Genomic DNA, 18,694 nt, shown 5'->3' with positions numbered 1-18,694 from the left:
CATTTCAACGAAGACAGAACACCCACGGTGGGAAAACAAGCAGCCTCCCTGGGAAGCGCCAAGCCTCCAAGCCCTTTCCCACGCTCGGGAGAAAAGCAAAAGAGGCGCCCTTCCCTTACCTTTATATTTATCCATCCTGGGTCCCTCGACTTTTAATTGGCGCTAGGCGGGATAGAGAGGTCTTTCCTAGAGTTGGAGGGTCCGGGTTTCTCCCACGTTCTCCAAAACTCCGGACGGACTTCTCCCAGCGGGATGCGCCTCTTTCGCCCTGCTTGCGGATTCTTTGCCTTAACTCTCGGGTAAAACCTTCTCGGACCGCCTTGCCGCTTCCTAGCTCCGCCCTTCCTATGAGGTCAGAATCGTCGGACCTTACAGGGACCTACGAGCGGTTGGGTGGCTGGAGAACGGCGTGGGAAGGGAGCGGTTAGGGAAGGGTGAATTTGGGTCCCCCCAAACCAGCTTCGACGTCTCGTGCAAACCCTGCAAACCAATTCAATGTGAGCCAACGGCCAAAGAAGCCAATTTAACAGAGGGATACAATCGAGATCAAGTGAGGTACTAATACCACTCGGTAAAGCCATAGTTTTAGACCACACCTAAAATACTGCATCCAATTTTGGTCACCATGCTACACAAAAGATATTGGCAGAGAAGAGCAACCAAGATGATGAGAGGACTAGAAGCTAAAACGTCAGATGAACTGGGCATGGCTAGTCTAGTAAAGAGAAGGACCAGGGGAGACATGATAGCAGTCTTCCAATATTTGAGGGGCTGCCCCAGAGAGGAAGGGATCAAGCTATTATCCAAAGCACCCAAAGGCCAGACAAGGAATAATGGATGGAAACTGATCAAGGAGAGATTCAACCTGGAATAAGAAGAATTTTTTTGACAGTGAGAGCAATCAACTAATGGAAAAGCTTGCCTTCAGAAGTTGTGGAAGCTTCATTACTGGAATCTTTCGAGAAGAGACTAGAGTTCGATCTCTCAGAAATGGTGTAGGGTCTCTTGCTTGGGTGGGGGGTTGGACTAGATGACCTACAAAGTCCCTTCCAACTCTGCTAATCTGCTAATGCAAGCATGTCAGTTGGTCATACATATTCAAATAAGTACTTGGAAGACAAGGCAACTGATTTTCCTTTCTCGCAATACCTATGAGAACTTCTAAGAAACCTCAGCTCAACCCTCTGGGCATCTCAGGTGTTTCCCAAACACATTTTTTTTTTGGGGGGGGGAGTGACCTTGGCTTTCAAGATGCAGGGCATATGAGCAAGGAGAACTAACTGTTGTCTTTCGCTTGTTCTTTCAACCTCCCCCCCCACACTCCAGTAAAACATTGTTGGAATAACTGGAGCCACCAAATTTGATTCCTAACGTTCAGAAGATAACTAGATGGCAATAGAAATTTAAGGGTTTCTGTTAATATCTGCTGCCTTTTTGTGCTCCACTGGATTTTTGTAGTCTGCTATATAGTAATACAACTTTTCTGATCAGTGATGAAATCCTTGGATTGATAGTAGTGTGCTTAACAGAAAGAAAGCGACATAGCGGTCCATTTTAAATGATGGGAAAGTGGAAGCAACTTCCAGTCTTGTTGAAAACAATAGCTCTGGGAAAATGGAAAGTGAACATGGAGATCTACAAGGTTGGAGAGGTGGCAGGTTGTTGCACTTTTTCATTTCCACAGTGAGAAGGGGTTGATCAGCTCCTTCAGCATGAAGACAACTGAATATCCATTTCTCAAAGAGGAAAACACAAACTTTCCCTGAACCTCACCTGTCTTACTCCAGTGAAAAGAAGTGTCTTGTTATTTCGGCCAGCTTCTTGAGAACTTTTAAGGACACCTTCAGTCAGAGCATCTTATCGTAGTTCAAACGTAGTTCAAACACGAGGCCTCCCACTCCGGAAAAGGATGCAATAGAATCTGAGCCTTGAATCTTGGCTACAACCCTGCCAGTTGTTCCAGTTACAGCCATTAACACCAGGGGAATCCCAGTTTCTATGCAAGCTTCTTAGGATGAGTGCAAGGCTGGACAGAACTAGCCCTGGAGCAAGAGGGCTTCTGAACAAACAAGAGGACTAAAATTTGGCCCTTTGTCATAATCAGCCCCTCCAGGCACCAAGCCCTATCTCCTGCTTGGCCTGGGGTGGAGATATAGAACTGGGTATCATTAGCACACTGATGCTAATGATACTTCTGAAACTGATAGATTATCTCCTAGCAGTGTAACTATTGTAGGTATTTAAAAAGAATGAGGGAGGGTACCAAGCCTGGAGTCATCCCAGGTTCTCCTGCTACTACTCCTCCTCCCACTGAGCAAACCTGCAAGAAGTATGGGAAAAATCTGCAAAACAGAGCCTCTGGCCTCTAACTGCCATAAACCCTCCAGAAGGATTGGTGGCATTCAGTGCCATTAAGAGATTAGGCAAAAGGAGAGTAGGCCAGCACAGAATACCAGTCCAAATTTTATCAGATATGTATTATGTGAGGTTTCAAACAATGTTCAAACACATTGCATTAAAGGAAGCTGACTCATTCATCAGATAGAAAGTCACTGTTAATTGGCTATCCTTCTTCAGCCATTCCTTGCTCCAACCGCTTTGGAATTTGAACCTTTTATCTATTTTCACTCGCTAGACCCGTGATGGTGAACCTATGGCACACGTGCCAGAGGTGGCATGCAGTACCTTCTCTGTGGGCACACAAGCCATCATCCCACCTCAGCTCCTCCACCATGTGTGCACACCTCTCACCAGCCAGCTGGTCTTTGGGTCTTTGCTGTGCATGCGCAGGGAACATGTGGGGGAGCAGGGTGCACACGTGAAGGACACGCATACATGCGTGGGGGATGCGGTGCACGCACAGGGAACATGCACACATGAATGGGGGTGGGGCACGTGTGTGGGAGGTGGGCCACATGTGCAGGGGATGCACACATGCATGGGGAATGTGCACATGCATGGGGGGACACGCATTGCATTTGGGGAGTGCTCCAGAGGTATTCAGCAGGTTCTGACCAGTTCCAGAGAACCGGTAGCGGAAATTTTGAGTAGTTCAGAGAACTACTCAAATATCACCTCTGACTGGCCCTGCCCCCATCTATTCTCTGCCTCCCAAGTCCCAGCTGATCGGCTGGGTCTTCTTTTGTTGCCCTGCACAGGAGAACATAACTGGAAAGCAGGTTAGTGAGATGGGAGGGAATGGGATTTCGCAGTAACCTTTCCCCAGGAGTGGGAGGAAATTGGGATTTTACAGTATTCTTTCCCTGGTACGCCCACCAAGCCATGTCCATCAAGCCACACCATGCCCACCAAACCATGCCCACAGAACCTGTAGTAAAAAAATTTGAATCCCACCACTGGGGTGCACACACGTGCTTTGGGTACTCAGTGCCGAAAAGGTGAGCTCTAGGCTGTGAACCCACGCTCTTCAGTCTCACTTAGAGTCTAAGAGCCAGAATGCATCTATCTTCATTCATTAGTTCTCCATCAGAACATTATTTCCTAGTCTAGAAGACAATTCCAGTGCCTGTTTGGCCTCACCATTATTACCTAATGCAGAGAAATTGACTGGATATCATCAATATATTTCAGATCTTCAGCTGCTGTCACCAAACAGATATCAAGGAACATGGGGAATTAGTGTTTTAAAGAAGGAAAATCAAATTTCGTACACATTTATTGACTTGATGCCTGCTTCTTTTTATTGGACCATTTAGCATTGCTCTCTTCTACCAACGCCATCTGAGCATGTACAGAGTACACTATTCACCCAGTGGTGGGATTCAAATTTTTTTTCTACTGGTTCTGTGGGCATGGCGTGGCTTGGTGGGTGTGGCATGGCTTGGTGGGCATGGCAGGGGAAGGTTACTGCAAACTCTCCTCCCCTCCCCCCCACTAACCTGCTTTCCAGCTCCGTTCTCCTGTGCAGGGCAACCAAAGAAGACCCAGCCGATCATCTGGAGCTCAATGGGGAGGCAGAGAATGGATGGGGGCGGGGCCAGTCAGAGGTGGTATTCCAAACTACTCAAAATTTCCACTACCGGTTCTCCGAATTATTCAAAATTTCTGCTACCGGTTCTCCAGAACTGGTCAGGACCTGCTGAATACCAACTCTGTATTCAGCCTATAGATCTGAAAAAGGAAATCTGAAAAAAGTAAAATATTGTGAAGTAGGTCTAGCTAGTTACTCATCCCATGGGGCAGCTCAAAGAAAAAGCAGAAAACAAATGTAACCATCGTAATAGGAATCACCACACAAAAGTGAGCAATGACAATCAAATTAGTTTTGTTCCTTCCATGTGATATTTAGAGTCTAGATGATCAAGTTATTCAATCATGTGAGAACCCTTCAAGAATATTGCCAGCTAGGTTCCCCCCTATTTTGACTTCTTTGTAAAGGAACTTGGTATTTTAAAAATAATAAGCAAATATTTTTCAGACCAACTGGAGTATATTGAAAATGTACTATATTAGTCTTTATTAACATTTTGCCTTTGCACTTTCTGTGAAACTTTCAGTTATGATGAAAATAATTGACAGACAGTTATCTAGTGGGATGATATACAGGTTAAACCTAAAAAAGAGATGTATTCCCTCTGGTTGAATTTTTAACTAAAATATAAATTACAAGAAATTAAAAGCACATATTATGACTTCTGTCTAAGGAGAAAAAAATTCAGCTTTTTGGAAGCTGCAGGGCAATGGTTTCTTTACATGTAATACTAAAACATTATTAATAAGAAAAATAAATGACAGTGTTTCTGTTTTGAGTGATATGCGAATATAAGATCATTAAAAAAATTAAAATAAAAAAAATATTGTATTCTGATCTTAGATAGTAAATTTATACTGATTTCAGCAATGAGCTGAAGTATTTAGCTGATAGTGGCTCTCACTATCAGAGAAACTGTTTCTATTCTTGACATAAAGATTCAATTTAGAGTAAATCAAATTGAGAGTCAGTATACTAAGTGATTTAGAACACTTTCTCCAAACTTAATGACTTCCAAATGTATTAGTCTTTGACTTACCATATACTGAACATATCTTGTCCCCATTTTATATGGAAATATAATAATAATAATAATAATAATAATAATAATAATAATAATAACAACAACAACAACAACAACAACAACAACAATAAAAACATTTAAGAAAAATGTGGTCTTATTGTTTGGAAATCTTATTACTTGAACCTCTGTTGAAACAGAGATGAAGAGCACATATTAAAAATACAAGATAAAGAGCCACATATTAGAATGCCATGTTACAAATCAAATAAATACCCTTCCAATATCTTATAACTATTGTATTTTCATACCTATAACTGAGCCCATACCAGTAAGATAGTTTTTAAACAATCTATAAAATTTGAGATCATGTACCATACAACTTACAATGAATTTAACTTTCCATTTAGAAAGTCTCAAAATACATAATACTCAAAATATAACATATATAATATGCTGTGTGCTATTTTTCCACACGAGTCTGTAATGATGATTTAATAGCTGACCAGCTGCTATAATGCTAGGAATGGTAGGAATGAATCAGCAGGACTATTTGACTGTTACCACTTTAAGAGTCTGTATTATAGGGGAGGCCCAGTTGGGATGTATCTCTCTCTTTCTCTTGTGTTTTTCCCTGCTATAGCTGCTGATGGATTGTTTGACCTTTGCCTAGTATGTGTATGTGTATATTCTTTTGTAGAGATATACTATTATTATTACAAACCTGTTTGATGTTATTGCTCCTGGGTTGTCTCACATAGTCACACTGTGTGCACTCTGACACTCTCTCTTATATTTAAGGATTTCACAAGACAACTTTTTAACCCTGTAATGTTATCTGAAACTCATCATCTAATTCAGATGAATCAACTTTCGTCATATTGTTCCCCAAAATTTTACTTCAAAGTAAGGCTGCCCTGGTAATAAGATCTTCTCTTAGCTTCCTGAGGAATAAATGGTGCTTTAGCTTGAAATCAATACAAAGAAGTGAGGTATGAAACTGTCAACAGATACACGAAGGAAACAAAATTCCATATTGAATAGGAATAGGTGGTAGAATTTGTTTCTTGCCATGTTGAGCTATTTAGATAATATCTCTATATAGATTGAACTGTTTGGAAAAGATGGGCTTTACTTTTGACATCTCTAGTGATAGGCTTCACTATCACACTGGGTTTAAGACGATAACTCTCAATGTTACATAAGTTATTACTATTCTGTATTACTCATACAGAAAAATGATTTCACAGAAGCATGAGTCTTTGTCCAGAATAATCCAAAATGTCAATGTTTAGGTCTTGTTTTTCCCCAGTTCCAAAGTCAACAATTTCCCTTTCAAATCATGGCTGTATATGAAGAGAAAATAACATTTTCTGAATTTCGATATACAAATATGCAGGCAAAGTAAATATATGTACCATACCATCAATTAATGGGTTAAATCAAAGGTCGTCTATCACAAATGCAACATTGAACAGTATGTATGTGGAAATGATTTCTGCTTGTGTGCTTATTGCAAACTGCTCATTTCTTTCCCTTAGCCTTCCTGCCTTCCTTTTATATACACATAAGAAGTACATTTTGTAAACGGTAAATTTCACCTCTCATTTCCTTACGCAGCCTAACAGTTTCCATTGTTGCTTCCTAATAATATTAGCAATAGGTTGTTGGAAATAGATTATATTCTTCCTCCTGTTAATTAATGGTAATATATTTCTATCTTTCTTCTTTCAGACAAATTAAATTGAGGCCACCTCATAAAAACATGCAACTAAAAACCTACACTGTATTCCACATTGCAGTTTGAAAGTACCTAATCTATCTGTATGAACTCTGCCAGAAGGAATGAAAGAATATAAATGGATGCTCCAAAGAAGAGGGAATTTCCAATGGGGAAGAAGAAACTGAAATTTATTGTGAAATGATAAGGTAGATGACTGGAAAAACACAATTATAACTTTATATAGGGCTTTTACAAGCACAATTGAAAAATAATTGTTTGACCAAACATCCTACTAGAATATTTTAATTTTGTAGAACAAAGGGAGTGACTCAAATCAACCAGGGCTGTTATGTTGGTATGCGTGTATGTGAGTGAGTGAAGTGTCACAACTTTGTAGTTGAAATCATTGTCTTGTTTTTTTTTTTAATCCTCCCTCTCAATACAATGTAGGTTTCACTATGTTTTAATGCTAAATCTAATCAGTTAGATTTGGAGACTTGGAAACCATCTGAGGGAGAGTTATACTTTAATCTGAAGTTCCAGGTAGGCCTAATAACTAAAAGAAAAGGGAAGAATTGTACTGAAGAAGCTCTTGGATGAGAAGCAAAACGTTTTCAAAGAAAAAAATCAAGAAAGCTTAGATGCCTTTTGGAAAAAGCATCTTTGGTACAAGGGAAAAGAAAATCCTCTCATTGCTTCCTGATTTATGGAAACTAACTTCCTTTTATTTATACAGTATATTACAGTTGCTAAAACTAGGTAATCCAATTCAGAGGCCTAATTAAAAGAACGGATCTGACCTAGTTGTTCTGAAAATGCTTCAATTGTAGTCAGTGCTCATAACTTTAGCAAAAAAGTTAAATCACTTTGTCCTCTTATAAGGTAGCATGGAAAAAAGTATAAAAGGTTTTTAATTTGGCACTCTGCTTTTAAGGACTAAAGGAAAGTTCCAGTGATAGAGGCACAATATGGTAAGTTTGTAGAAATTAGAGTAGTTTTTAGATTTTGTTTTAGATTTTTTTTAAAACATAATATAATCTCTCTCGACCTTCAGGATATTTTTATCCCTTAAGAGGCATCCTGAGAATTTGAAGAATCATTCTACTTTCAGAACAAATCCATTTATCACTGAATCCATTTCCCCCTTTTTCATTTGACCTTCAGATCCAGACTGGGCCAAATCCAGGGCATCTCTCTGTTATGTAAATATTGGTTGGATGTTGCAGGGTGTCTTTGGATTAAAACTAGAAAGAGCCCTGAAGAAAACCAAGCTGCTAATTGAGGAGTTTGCTTATTCAATTTTTTTTCTTAATAGAGTGAACTTGGGCAGTGGAACTAGTAGAAGGGTTACTGATGAAATGTGTATGATCACATCATCATGCAAATATCACAATGTACTTTATTATTGTCACACATTTGAACCACAAGTATATTATTGCAGCACTTATTTGATGACTTTACTATGCACCTATCGTAATTTTGGTATCACTTTTGTTGATACTAATAGAAGAAATAAAGGACACATTTTACATATATTATTAAGAAAATTAGTCCAAGAAGTCTAGAGATGGAGATAAGACAGTTCCCTAAATGAAGGGAACTAAGCAGTGGGGTGCCACAAGGTTCCATCTTAGGCCCAGTACTCTTCAATATCTTTATTAACGACTTAGATGAGGGAATAGAAGGGAAACTTACCAAATTTGCAGATGATACTAAGCTGGCAGGAATAGCGAACACCCAAAAGATAGGCTCAAGATCCAGATGGATCTTGACAGACTAGAACACTGGGCCATATCTAATAAAATGAAATTCAATGTAGAGAAAAGTAAGTCCTACACTTAGGCAAGAAAAACCAAAAGTACACATATAGACTGGGTGAAACCAGGCTCAATAGCAGTAACTGTGAGAAGGATCTTGGAGTCTTAGTGGACAGCCAGCTAAATATGAGCCAGCAGTGTGCAGCAGCGGCCAAAAAAGCTAATGCAATCTTAAATTGTATTAACAGAGGGATACAGTCAAGATCAAGTGAGGTACTAATACCACTCTATAAAGCCTTAGTAAGACCACACCTAGAGTACTGCATCCAGTTTTGTTCACCATATTATAAAAAAGATGTTAATACTCTAGAAAAAGTACAGAGAAGAGCAACCAAGATGATTAGGGGACTGGAGGCTAAAACATACAACGAACGGTTGCAGGAACTGGGCTTGGCTAGTCTAGTAAAGAGAAGGACCAGGGGAGACATGATAGCGGTCTTCCAATATTTGAGGGGCTGCCACAGGGAGGAAGGGGTCAAATTATTTTCTAAAGCACCTGTAGGCCAGACAAGGAATAATGGATGGAAACTGAACAAGGAGAGATTTAACCTGGAAATGAGAAACTTTATGACAGTGAGAACAACCAACCAATGGAACAGCTTGCCCTGGGAAGTTGAGGAAGCGCCATCACTTGAAACTTTCAAGAAGAGATTGGACTGCCATTTGTCAGAAATGGTGTAGGGTCTCCCGCTTGGTTGGGGGGTTGGAATAGATGACCTACAAGGTCCCTTCCAACTCTGATTATCTGTTATCTGTTATCTGTGTAGAGATTATCCTAGAGTCCTGATCTCACTGATTTGTCAAAAGAAACAGCAGCTCAGAGGCTCACTGAAACTATGGATTGTTCTAGACTATCTGGGGCTTCAAATATAAAAGGCACAATCCATAAAAGGACAACTCTAGAAGGGGCATGCCCTGGAACAATGACCCTCTTTTTTTCCTCCATCTTATTCATGTCCTGGAACTGTACATGTTCCTGAGGCCCTTCCATCACAGAAAACTTTGAACTAAGTTTTCCCCCTCCCCACAGCCTTGTAGAAGGTCAAGCAAAGGAAACTAAATGTGAAAGAGAGGGAGAGAGAAAATTGGAGGTGGGGAGTTGGCTGTGTTGGTGAAGAAAAAAAACCCATAGTGCATTACTCGTACTTTAATAATCCCAGGGAATCGCATATATTTAGCAGCAAATATATTTGACATTTGACTATGTTTCAATCAGATCTGGATTTTGGCACCATTATCTGTATTTTTAACTTGCTGTGAAGATTCACTTTACCAGATGCCCTGCTGTGTTGGGAGATGTAATACATTCCTCAATCATTACTCAGAGGTCAGAAACTCACAATTATTTCTGTATCAGGAAGCAGGAAAGAAAACCACACTTTTAGAATTTGGAATTTTTTTTTTCATTATCTGAGAAGAAAAGGCTTTAAGTAAGTATGGAGAATAAAGATGATGAATCATTTGCTAGGGTCAATGTGCACAGCAAACATCAGGATGGCTGGCTAAATGATCAATGTCACATCTTCTTGGCTTCTCAAATATGACGTAAATTTGGCTTTTGGCCCAACACTTTCATATATATATATATGAAAGTGTCGGGCCAAAAACCAAATTTACTTCATATTTGAGAAGCCAAGAAGATGTGACATATATGTGTGTGTGTGTGTGTGTGTGTGTGTGTGTGTATGTATGTGTATGTGTATATATGCAACTGACACATTCCACTGCTTGTTCATTAAATAAACCACCCAAAAAATCTGTTGCCCTGCATGAAGGTTATAAGATTCTCAATTGAGATATCTTTCTATGATGAATGCCTTCAGCTGATGCACTGATTGACTTATTCATTTTTATTTGATTTACATCGATTACATCTTTCATTTCTGGGGAATAGGTAAGACAGCTAACAGTATTTAAAGGGCAAAAAACAGAAAATAGAAACTTTAAAATACAAATCAAAATTACACTAAAATAAATAGTAAGATAGTTGAATCGAGTGAAAGGGATGTGTCTTAAAAGATTTCAAAACACCCTTTTAAGAATTCTTTTCTATTGCATAATAAAAATGTGTCTTCTATCACATACATTCACTTTTCTGAGCTCTGGATAGAATAAACTATGCCTTTCTCATGTGACATCCTTTCAGGTACTTGAAGAGTGCTATTCTCTATCCAAAATATCCCCAATACTATCAATTGCTTACATGGGACTTTTTACTTTCCTTATTGTCCTTGTTACCTTTTCTGAGCTAATTGAACCAGTCTGCCCAGAATGGACACAATAATTGACATAGGATCTATCCAGTGCAGAATAGAATTTTTCAATGATTTGACAAACTGCTGTTGATGCAGCCTGAAATTCTTTTTGTCTTTTTGAACAATCACATTGCTGACTTGTGTTTATTTTTAATCAATTTTATTCTAAGATTTTTTTTTCCATTTCAATCTTTTCTGTTGTTTACCATGATAACTCCCATTTTGTACTTGCATGTTTATCTTCTATCTCCCACAGGTCTATATTATGTTGTGACTTGCTGTTGCATATCTCTTATCAGTTGTCTACTACTTACTTTACTAACCACATCCTGGTCTCATTTTAGTTTTCAACTAATACAGTAATTAACTTGTACTCCTCTGCATTGAATGAGAGGCTGCAGATGATGAATTTCACATTTTCAATCCATAAACTTTGCAAATCTTTATAATTGTGCACAACTCTTACAAATCATGCTATGTTAATTCTAGGACATTAAGAGAGCTGTTGGCCTACACAATAGTGCCACCCTGAAATTAAGGCTGAGATCTCAAAACCAAGTGTCTGTTATTTATCAGTCACAATAATAATTATTGAATAATTTAAAAAGTTTGTGGCCAAGGGAATACTGACCCAGCTATTTTGAGCAATCCCACAGGAAGCGTTTCAGAAAATACCACAAGACCTTCAAAATATATAAAATTTCATCAATAATTGTTCCCAACATATCCTCTGTTTTGCAAACAGTATGCATGTCACTAGTTTTATCATCAAGCATAACCACATGCATTTTCACTGTATTAACACGAGCTGAATAAAGAAAAACAAAAATCCAAACAATAGGGTAAGAATAAAGTTTCAAACTTTATTCATCTACTTGGTATGAGTACAATAGCAATGTAGATTATAGTGACATTAGGGTGACATTTGCAAACAGCATGAAGAGCAACAATGGCCATTTTGCAGAGAAGCAGATTTAACTCTATGGATTGGTAGCTTTCTTTTTCAACAAAGGCTCTTAATCAGAGCTATTCCATAACAATAATAAAAAGGGAGAGAGGCAGAGAAAAGGAGAAATTCTGAAAAAGGCTTTTTCTCAGTTCTGAACATCAGTTGGTCATGAGAAAAATGGATAAATTTAAACCATGAAATTTTAAACAAAGTATTATTAATTAAAGCCATGTTCCTAAAAATCAGAAATATGGCTTCATCAATATAATGATTGTCAGTAATTTAAACTACTTTATAGAAAATACTGATGTTAGCAATACACAGTATAACCGAATAAGCAGATTCTTCTCTAGGTGGCTGAGACATAGCCTAATATTCAACCTTTACCATCTGATTCAACTGGGCTTTATTTGGGGCAAATTAGTGTGCAAATTAGCACTCATTCTTGAGGGTTACCAGATCTGGCATGCAAAAATCATGAGATAAGAATAAAAATATTTTTCATACCTCGTCTTTCCAACTCTTGGTTTACCAGATTCTTGAAATCCAAATCCGATAGCCTTAGATTTGGATTTACAATCCCTACCCTTGAAATCTATACTCTTGAAGAGGCATTTGCCATAAATTTACTTTATAGGCACTAACATCAAAATGTATGTTTTAGTGGTTTTAGATAGAACCCTTTGGAAAATAAAGATCAAGTTCATGTTGGGTGATTACAATATGTTGACACATGAATATCCCAAGAGTGTGATACTAAACATATTCATTCTTTATCAATCATTCTGCATATTGAAGAAAATAATTTATAGATCCTTTTTCATGTTTCTTGACTTTATATATTTGGAATTAAGCTTGCTTTGATAATCTTGGAGAGCTATCACTGTTTTTTGAAACCAAGAAAGAAATTCTTTTAACAGCTCTTTTTGGGAAGTAATTTAGTTCATTTCTTCATACTATATTTCTGCTGCAGTTTTTCTGGAAGTGGTTAGATGGAATTGCAACATGAAAAAGGATCTGAACCAAGACATCCCTTTTTAGTAGATTGCATTAAAAATGTACAACAGAAGAATGGGCATCATACAATGTAGATAAGCACCAATAAAATACTCTTCTGGAGATAATTTTCTTCTCATATAGTTTCTGAATTTGTCCTACCCACAGCACTACAAAGATAAATAAATAATTGAACATCACACATCACAAGTCCTCCATGATGACAATCTGCATTCTGCAGTGCTTCTATAGTATCATTCTGCAACAGCCATGTATTGCTTATTCATCTTTTGTTTGACATTTACTTGCATTTTTAAAAGATGTGATTTTGCTGTGTGCAATACCTTCTCAAATAACGATGGTGAATTTGTTCATCACTACAGTGAAGTCCATCCACTTCACTCAGCTTTGGTGTTACTTCTCCCATTAGAATACACTTGAATCAATATTTTTTTAAAATCTTAAAATTTGGACTATAATGGATACATATAAGATGAGGTGGTGGTGATAGTGGTAAGTAAGTAGTTAGGTAATTGAATTATTTGTACAATAGCACTTAAGTCATTAGTACATTTGTAAAACTACAGAGGGGAAAACTCAGTCTTTCTGATCAGTTCCATTTTAGCACCACATTAAATATGTTTGCTGGTTTTCTGGTCCTTTATATTTGTAATAAGATCCTTCTAATCTTCTTTTATAAAATTAATATAATTGAGAAGTAGTCTCCAAAATTAATTGTACTTTCTCACAAAATAAATTCAGGTAGTCCTTGACTAGCAATACTTCATTTAGTGACCATTCAAAGTTACAACAGCACTGGAAAAAATGACATTGATCATTTTCCACACTTACAACTATTGCCGCATCCCCATAGTCATGTGATCAAAATTTGGATGCTTGGCAATTAGGTCTTATTTATGATGGTTGAAGAGTCTCAGAAAAACTCAGTTAACAAATGTCTTACTTAACAACAAAAATTTTGAGTTCAAACATGTTGTAAGTCGAGGACTACTTGAATGCATGTTTTTTTAAAAAACTTAACTATCCATAATTGTAAGCTTTATTACAAAAATATGTCATGCTCACATGTCAGAAAATAAAAGTGGAACATACAGAATAATATTCATTTTCATCTTGAAATTGTAGAAACCCAATTGCAATGTCATTTTGCAACAGAACAGCCCAACTACTGATGAATAAGCTAGGAACTGTTATTCTTGAAGGATCGTCATCAACTGTAAGCTTTCCTTGTGCTCACACATTTTTCTGGAATTACAGACTATTACAGGGATTGGTCAGAGATGAACTAATTGTCCAATCATGAATTAATTTGCATTCTTTTTAGTAACCCCCTCCCCCTATTTTTGTTTCAGGATGTAAAAGTTTCAAAGCATTGGAATGTTGTCTAAACTAGCCATTTATCGTAAAGGAGAAGGTCTATTTACAGGGAATAACTTACTTCTAAAAGGTAAAAAGTGTCATTGGTCTTGAAATAATACGTGTGGAAACTGAATATAGAATTCAGGTTTTGTTAAGTCAAAACTGATTGACTAATCAAGAAGGAGTGGGGAAACACTTTTGTGGTTGGAACCAATAAATGCTTGGCTTCTGGGGCAATATGAAGCATATATAGAATGATTTCATATAGCAGACATGCTGTAGGTTACACCTCTTACTTCTCAGCTTAGGGAAATGCAATTGAAGAATAAAAGGCAATGGAAATATCATTCTGTGAGGTGGGAAGCAACCATTCTAATTTTCAAGATATAAACATCCTGAATGAAAAAAAAGCAGCAGCAGATATGGTGGATGTTGGCTAATTTAACCAACTGCAATTAGGATATGCTGCTTTAATGCTTTCTGTTCACCAGATACAAATGTCTGTCCAGAGCTTATTTGTACTGAAAGCAATGAACCAAGGACAAAAAAGTAGAATGGAATTATAATCACACAAGAACCATTGATGTGCAGTTGAAGCAATAATGTGTCCAGGAAAAGAGGCAGCTCAGATGGCCATCTTCAACTGATTGGCTTCCAGTCCAAAATTTGCTTCCTTTGTAAATCACTCATCAAATTGTCCTCTTGGCTAAATTATAGCTAGTTTAATAGGCCAGTTAAATACATAATTACAGAAAATTACAGAATTCAAACACAACTACACATTGTCACTTTAAGGTTTTCTTGAGCCTCCTGACTCTTGCTACAATTTGTTTTAATTGATATTGCCTGAGATAATAGATTTAGAAAGATTAAAACTGTCATGTGGCATGCTTGCCCTCTCCCTCATCATAGTTTATTTATTCTTGGACACCCTTTTCTCACTATTGCCAACAGTGCCCTTCAGCTATTTTGGATTTTAATTTCTAGAATATATTAATTCCAGGATAGGATACTGGAGTTTGCGGGAACCTGTGAACTAAATTTTTCTAAAGAAAAAAAATATCCTTGGCCAGGTGATAAATTCCCACAAACAATAACATATCACCAGTATGGCTGTACCATTCCTTCTCCTATTGTCAGACCCAAGTCCAGTGAGATCCAATCATGCCAAATCCTTTATTTGTTTACCCCTAATTGGCAGAATCTTACCAAGCTGGTAACTTTCTAAGGCGTCAGATATATCATGAGAGATTTTAGGGTCTGGCTACCCTGAATCTCTTCCCCATCTTCCCCATCCAACTTGGGACTGCACAGACTCTTGATCTGAGTCTCTCCTGGGGAAGATCCTTTCACACTTAATTGCAATGTGATAGAATGATCAGCATTTGATGAAGTTAACATTTTACATGAATTCTCCTACACAGTCTTCTAAAGATCTGTGCTGATATGCTAAAAATCTTTATCATTTTGTACACAGGCTGCAAAAATTATTTATGGCCGCAAATAAAACTCTTCTCTCTTTACTTCCACATAATGGTCCTCTGGGTTTTTGCAGGCCAGATCTAGTAGCCTAATTTAGGAGGATAATAAACTAAGCGCAAAGAGATTAGCCATTAGTATCTTGGCCACCTGTTGTGAATTCAGATATGTCACTGGAATCCACCTATCTTAGCTCTTAAGTGTAAGAGCAAAAAATACTACAAGCCTTTCCTGCATAAACCTTACAATAAGAATTGCTAAACAGGGGAAGAGATACAGAATCTGTAGCCTTACAGATGTTGTTGAATAACATTACCAAGTGTTGCCCCACTCCAGGGCTAATGATAAGGAAATCAGGGAATTGGGGGCCTTGCAACATCTGGAGAGCAACAGGTTCCTCATCTATGCTACACAGACTTACTACATGACAAGCTTCATTTAATTTAGTGACTTTTTGCTTCTAAATTAGTACAAACTATTGTATATATACATACAAGATTATACTGTTGGCAGAAACTGCACATTAAGAGAAAAAGTAAAAATTTATATAGTGGCAGTCATCATTCAGGTAAAAAATTAATGTATCACTGCATCTTATTGTCAGCCAAAAATGGCTTCTGATTCTATTGAAGAAAATTTTGCGTGTCCTTTATGGAAGATGCACAACCTACCAAGCAATTTAGGTAGACAAGAGGCCAGGTGACACAATATCCTCTAAAATAAAAGGCATGTAGTTGAGTGGATCATTCGATTCAGAAATTTTTCAGAGTTTTTTTCAGGCACTGATAGTAAATAAGAAGAAAAAAACCTATTTGCTACTGTGTTTAGTAAAATAACAAAAAATTCAAGTCTTCTTATATGAATGAGTGATTACATGAAGAAAATCAAATTAAATGTTTAACATGACATATTGTGCAATATTATCAGCGCATACAAGAAAATAGTTTGAATGGTCACTGTGTAGCAGCAAAGTCACTCTATATAATAGTTAAAATATAATTTCTGAGTTCACTATTCCGGTAGACATTTAAAAAAGTAACCTTTGCAGTTGGAAGGTACTAGTATTTGAAACATGCTGTTCTAATCCTGGAACAGACTATGCAGAGTACTTTGAAAATGTCCAATCTTCTGATTGCTTGGTATTAGTTGATCTCACAAAACACTCTTCAATCTTCAGTTTCACAGTAAGGATGACGGCATAATGACTTTCTAGGACACCTATACTAGATCCTATGAAATATGATCATGTATCAGATACTACAACTTATGAAAGGAGAACTGGAGACAGTCTCAGAGTTAAAACATGGTTGTATGCTTTTCAGTTGACCACAATAAGTTATTGCCCCAGGACAAACATTCTTTTTCTTGGACCAGCATGATTAATATTGTTTATTTTAACATGAAAAGGAACAACATCAATACATTGGCCCACGCAGTGCTTATTTTCAAGCACAATCAAGCAATGCATGACTACACTATGTTATAGTGATTTTCACACAGCAAAGGTCACATCTAAATTAAACTTAAGATTGTATCACTATGGCTTACATTTAACATGATAGTTGAAATAACTCCATCATTAAACCAAGAAACCAATTTTTGGTTTACATGCTTGCTCTTGTTAATTTTCAATCAAGTGGTTTAAAGCAAAAATTATATTCAGTCAGTGCAGGGAAAGATGGAGGAACAAAGAGTCAACAACAAAACATGGCAATTTACTACCAGATATGTGCAAATGCAAGCTGGGAGCTTGTTCTCAAAAAAATTGGCCAGTATGCAGCATAGTAGAATACCTCTGTTCAGCAGCCTATTTTATTGATGGGTACTGCAGAAAGAATAAGCTGTTTGACAATAAGGCCAATTAACTGTAATAGCTGTACCCAGAGGATAAATATATTACACAGGACTTCTTCCTTAACTATAGAATATATTCATTCATTGCTTGGAAAGTCCATGACCACAAAATTGTGAGCTGGCATCCTACGGGCACTTCCTGGGTCTTCTCAATTAGTGTTTTCAACCTCTGAATGAAAGTCAAGGGAAAATGAGGAAGGCAGAAGACTGAATATATATGCCATATAAAAATTTCATGAGTGAAAGCCATGACTGAGATTTGAACAAAGAACCTTTCATGTCTCTGCCTATGGTAAGCTTGACAGGCCATTGCACAATCTCAAGGCATTAGTATGTGCCTTTCTCAGATTGTCCTTTCTCTCCTCCCCACCTTCTTGACTGTTTGCTCTCCAAAAAGGGTTTGGACTCGATTATAATACATTATCCTATTACATGATATCTTCCCTCTCCCAAGAAAGAAGAATTTAGAAGAGTTTGGCTTTCTTCTTCATATCGTTGCGTCTCCAGAGAGGTAACTTATCAAATTCCTGTATCGTCATGCCAAATATTTCTTGAAAAACTTCAGGTGCTAAATGACGCTAAAGAAAGACAGGGCAGAAGTACATTATCACTCAAGAACTAGAAACAGGCAATCTAGATATCGCAGCATTACCCTCAACATATTAGATCTAATATACCAGGTATAATATAAAGTCCTGAGCAATGGATAAGGTCAGTGTCTTATAGCAAGCACCAGGTGGCCTTTTTGCTTTTTTTTTTTTTTTTTGGATGCCAAAGCATCCAATATTAGAATAAGTCCCCCCCCCTTTTTTTTTTTTTACTCTTCAGGGATTTTAAATAATGAGATGGAAATTATAATCTCTAGCCAATAGGAATGATAGTCAAGTATTGCAATGGATAACTCAACAAACAATTTAAAGATTGAGCTGTTAGTTGTCTAGCTCAAGTAGTCTTTCCCTACCAAGTGCCCTCCAGAGATCTTGGGACTACTACCCTGTTGAGATATACAATATCTGGAAGACTTAATACACAAGTAGCTTGCCAATGCTACTGTGATGACATCTGCATAAAGAAAACTTAGCATATGCATCTATACACACAAGGACTGTATCAAGATATTGTACTTTCCTTTGAAGAGAATGAAACTTAAACTGGAACATTTCGGGTATAGATGGAGTTTGATGAAATAGACCAGATTTTATTTCTAAGAATATGCCTGCACATTTGTC

The 18,694-nt window shown here is 37.4% G+C and overlaps 2 protein-coding genes across 40 annotated transcripts in view; both read right to left on the bottom strand.

The window, feature by feature from the left end:
* Positions 1–301, bottom strand: part of AFAP1L2 (actin filament associated protein 1 like 2) — a 92,781-nt gene extending 92,480 nt beyond the window's left edge. The window contains exon 1 of the mRNA XM_026704817.2: positions 120–301. Coding sequence (XP_026560602.1) covers positions 120–135 — 16 coding nt within the window. The 5' untranslated portion in view covers positions 136–301. The remainder of the gene's footprint in view (positions 1–119) is intronic.
* An 11,349-nt stretch (positions 302–11,650) lies between these two features.
* ABLIM1 (actin binding LIM protein 1) overlaps positions 11,651–18,694 on the bottom strand; it is a 200,855-nt gene continuing 193,811 nt past the window's right edge. For 35 of the 39 annotated variants that reach the window (XM_087932695.1, XM_087932697.1, XM_087932698.1 and 32 more), the window contains one exon: positions 11,651–18,043. In XM_087932695.1, coding sequence (XP_087788821.1) covers positions 17,930–18,043 — 114 coding nt within the window. In that variant the 3' untranslated portion in view covers positions 11,651–17,929. The remainder of the gene's footprint in view (positions 18,044–18,694) is intronic. The other 4 variants (XR_015743487.1, XR_015743484.1, XR_015743486.1 and 1 more) reach the window with 1 other exon arrangement.

Source organism: Pseudonaja textilis, chromosome 4, assembly GCF_049901715.1.
Source record: "Pseudonaja textilis isolate UNSWEBS1 chromosome 4, rPseTex1.2, whole genome shotgun sequence".
Classification (NCBI taxonomy): Eukaryota; Metazoa; Chordata; class Lepidosauria; order Squamata; family Elapidae; genus Pseudonaja; species Pseudonaja textilis.
Note: the sequence above shows the minus strand (reverse complement) of the source record. Positions and strands in the feature narration are given on the sequence as shown.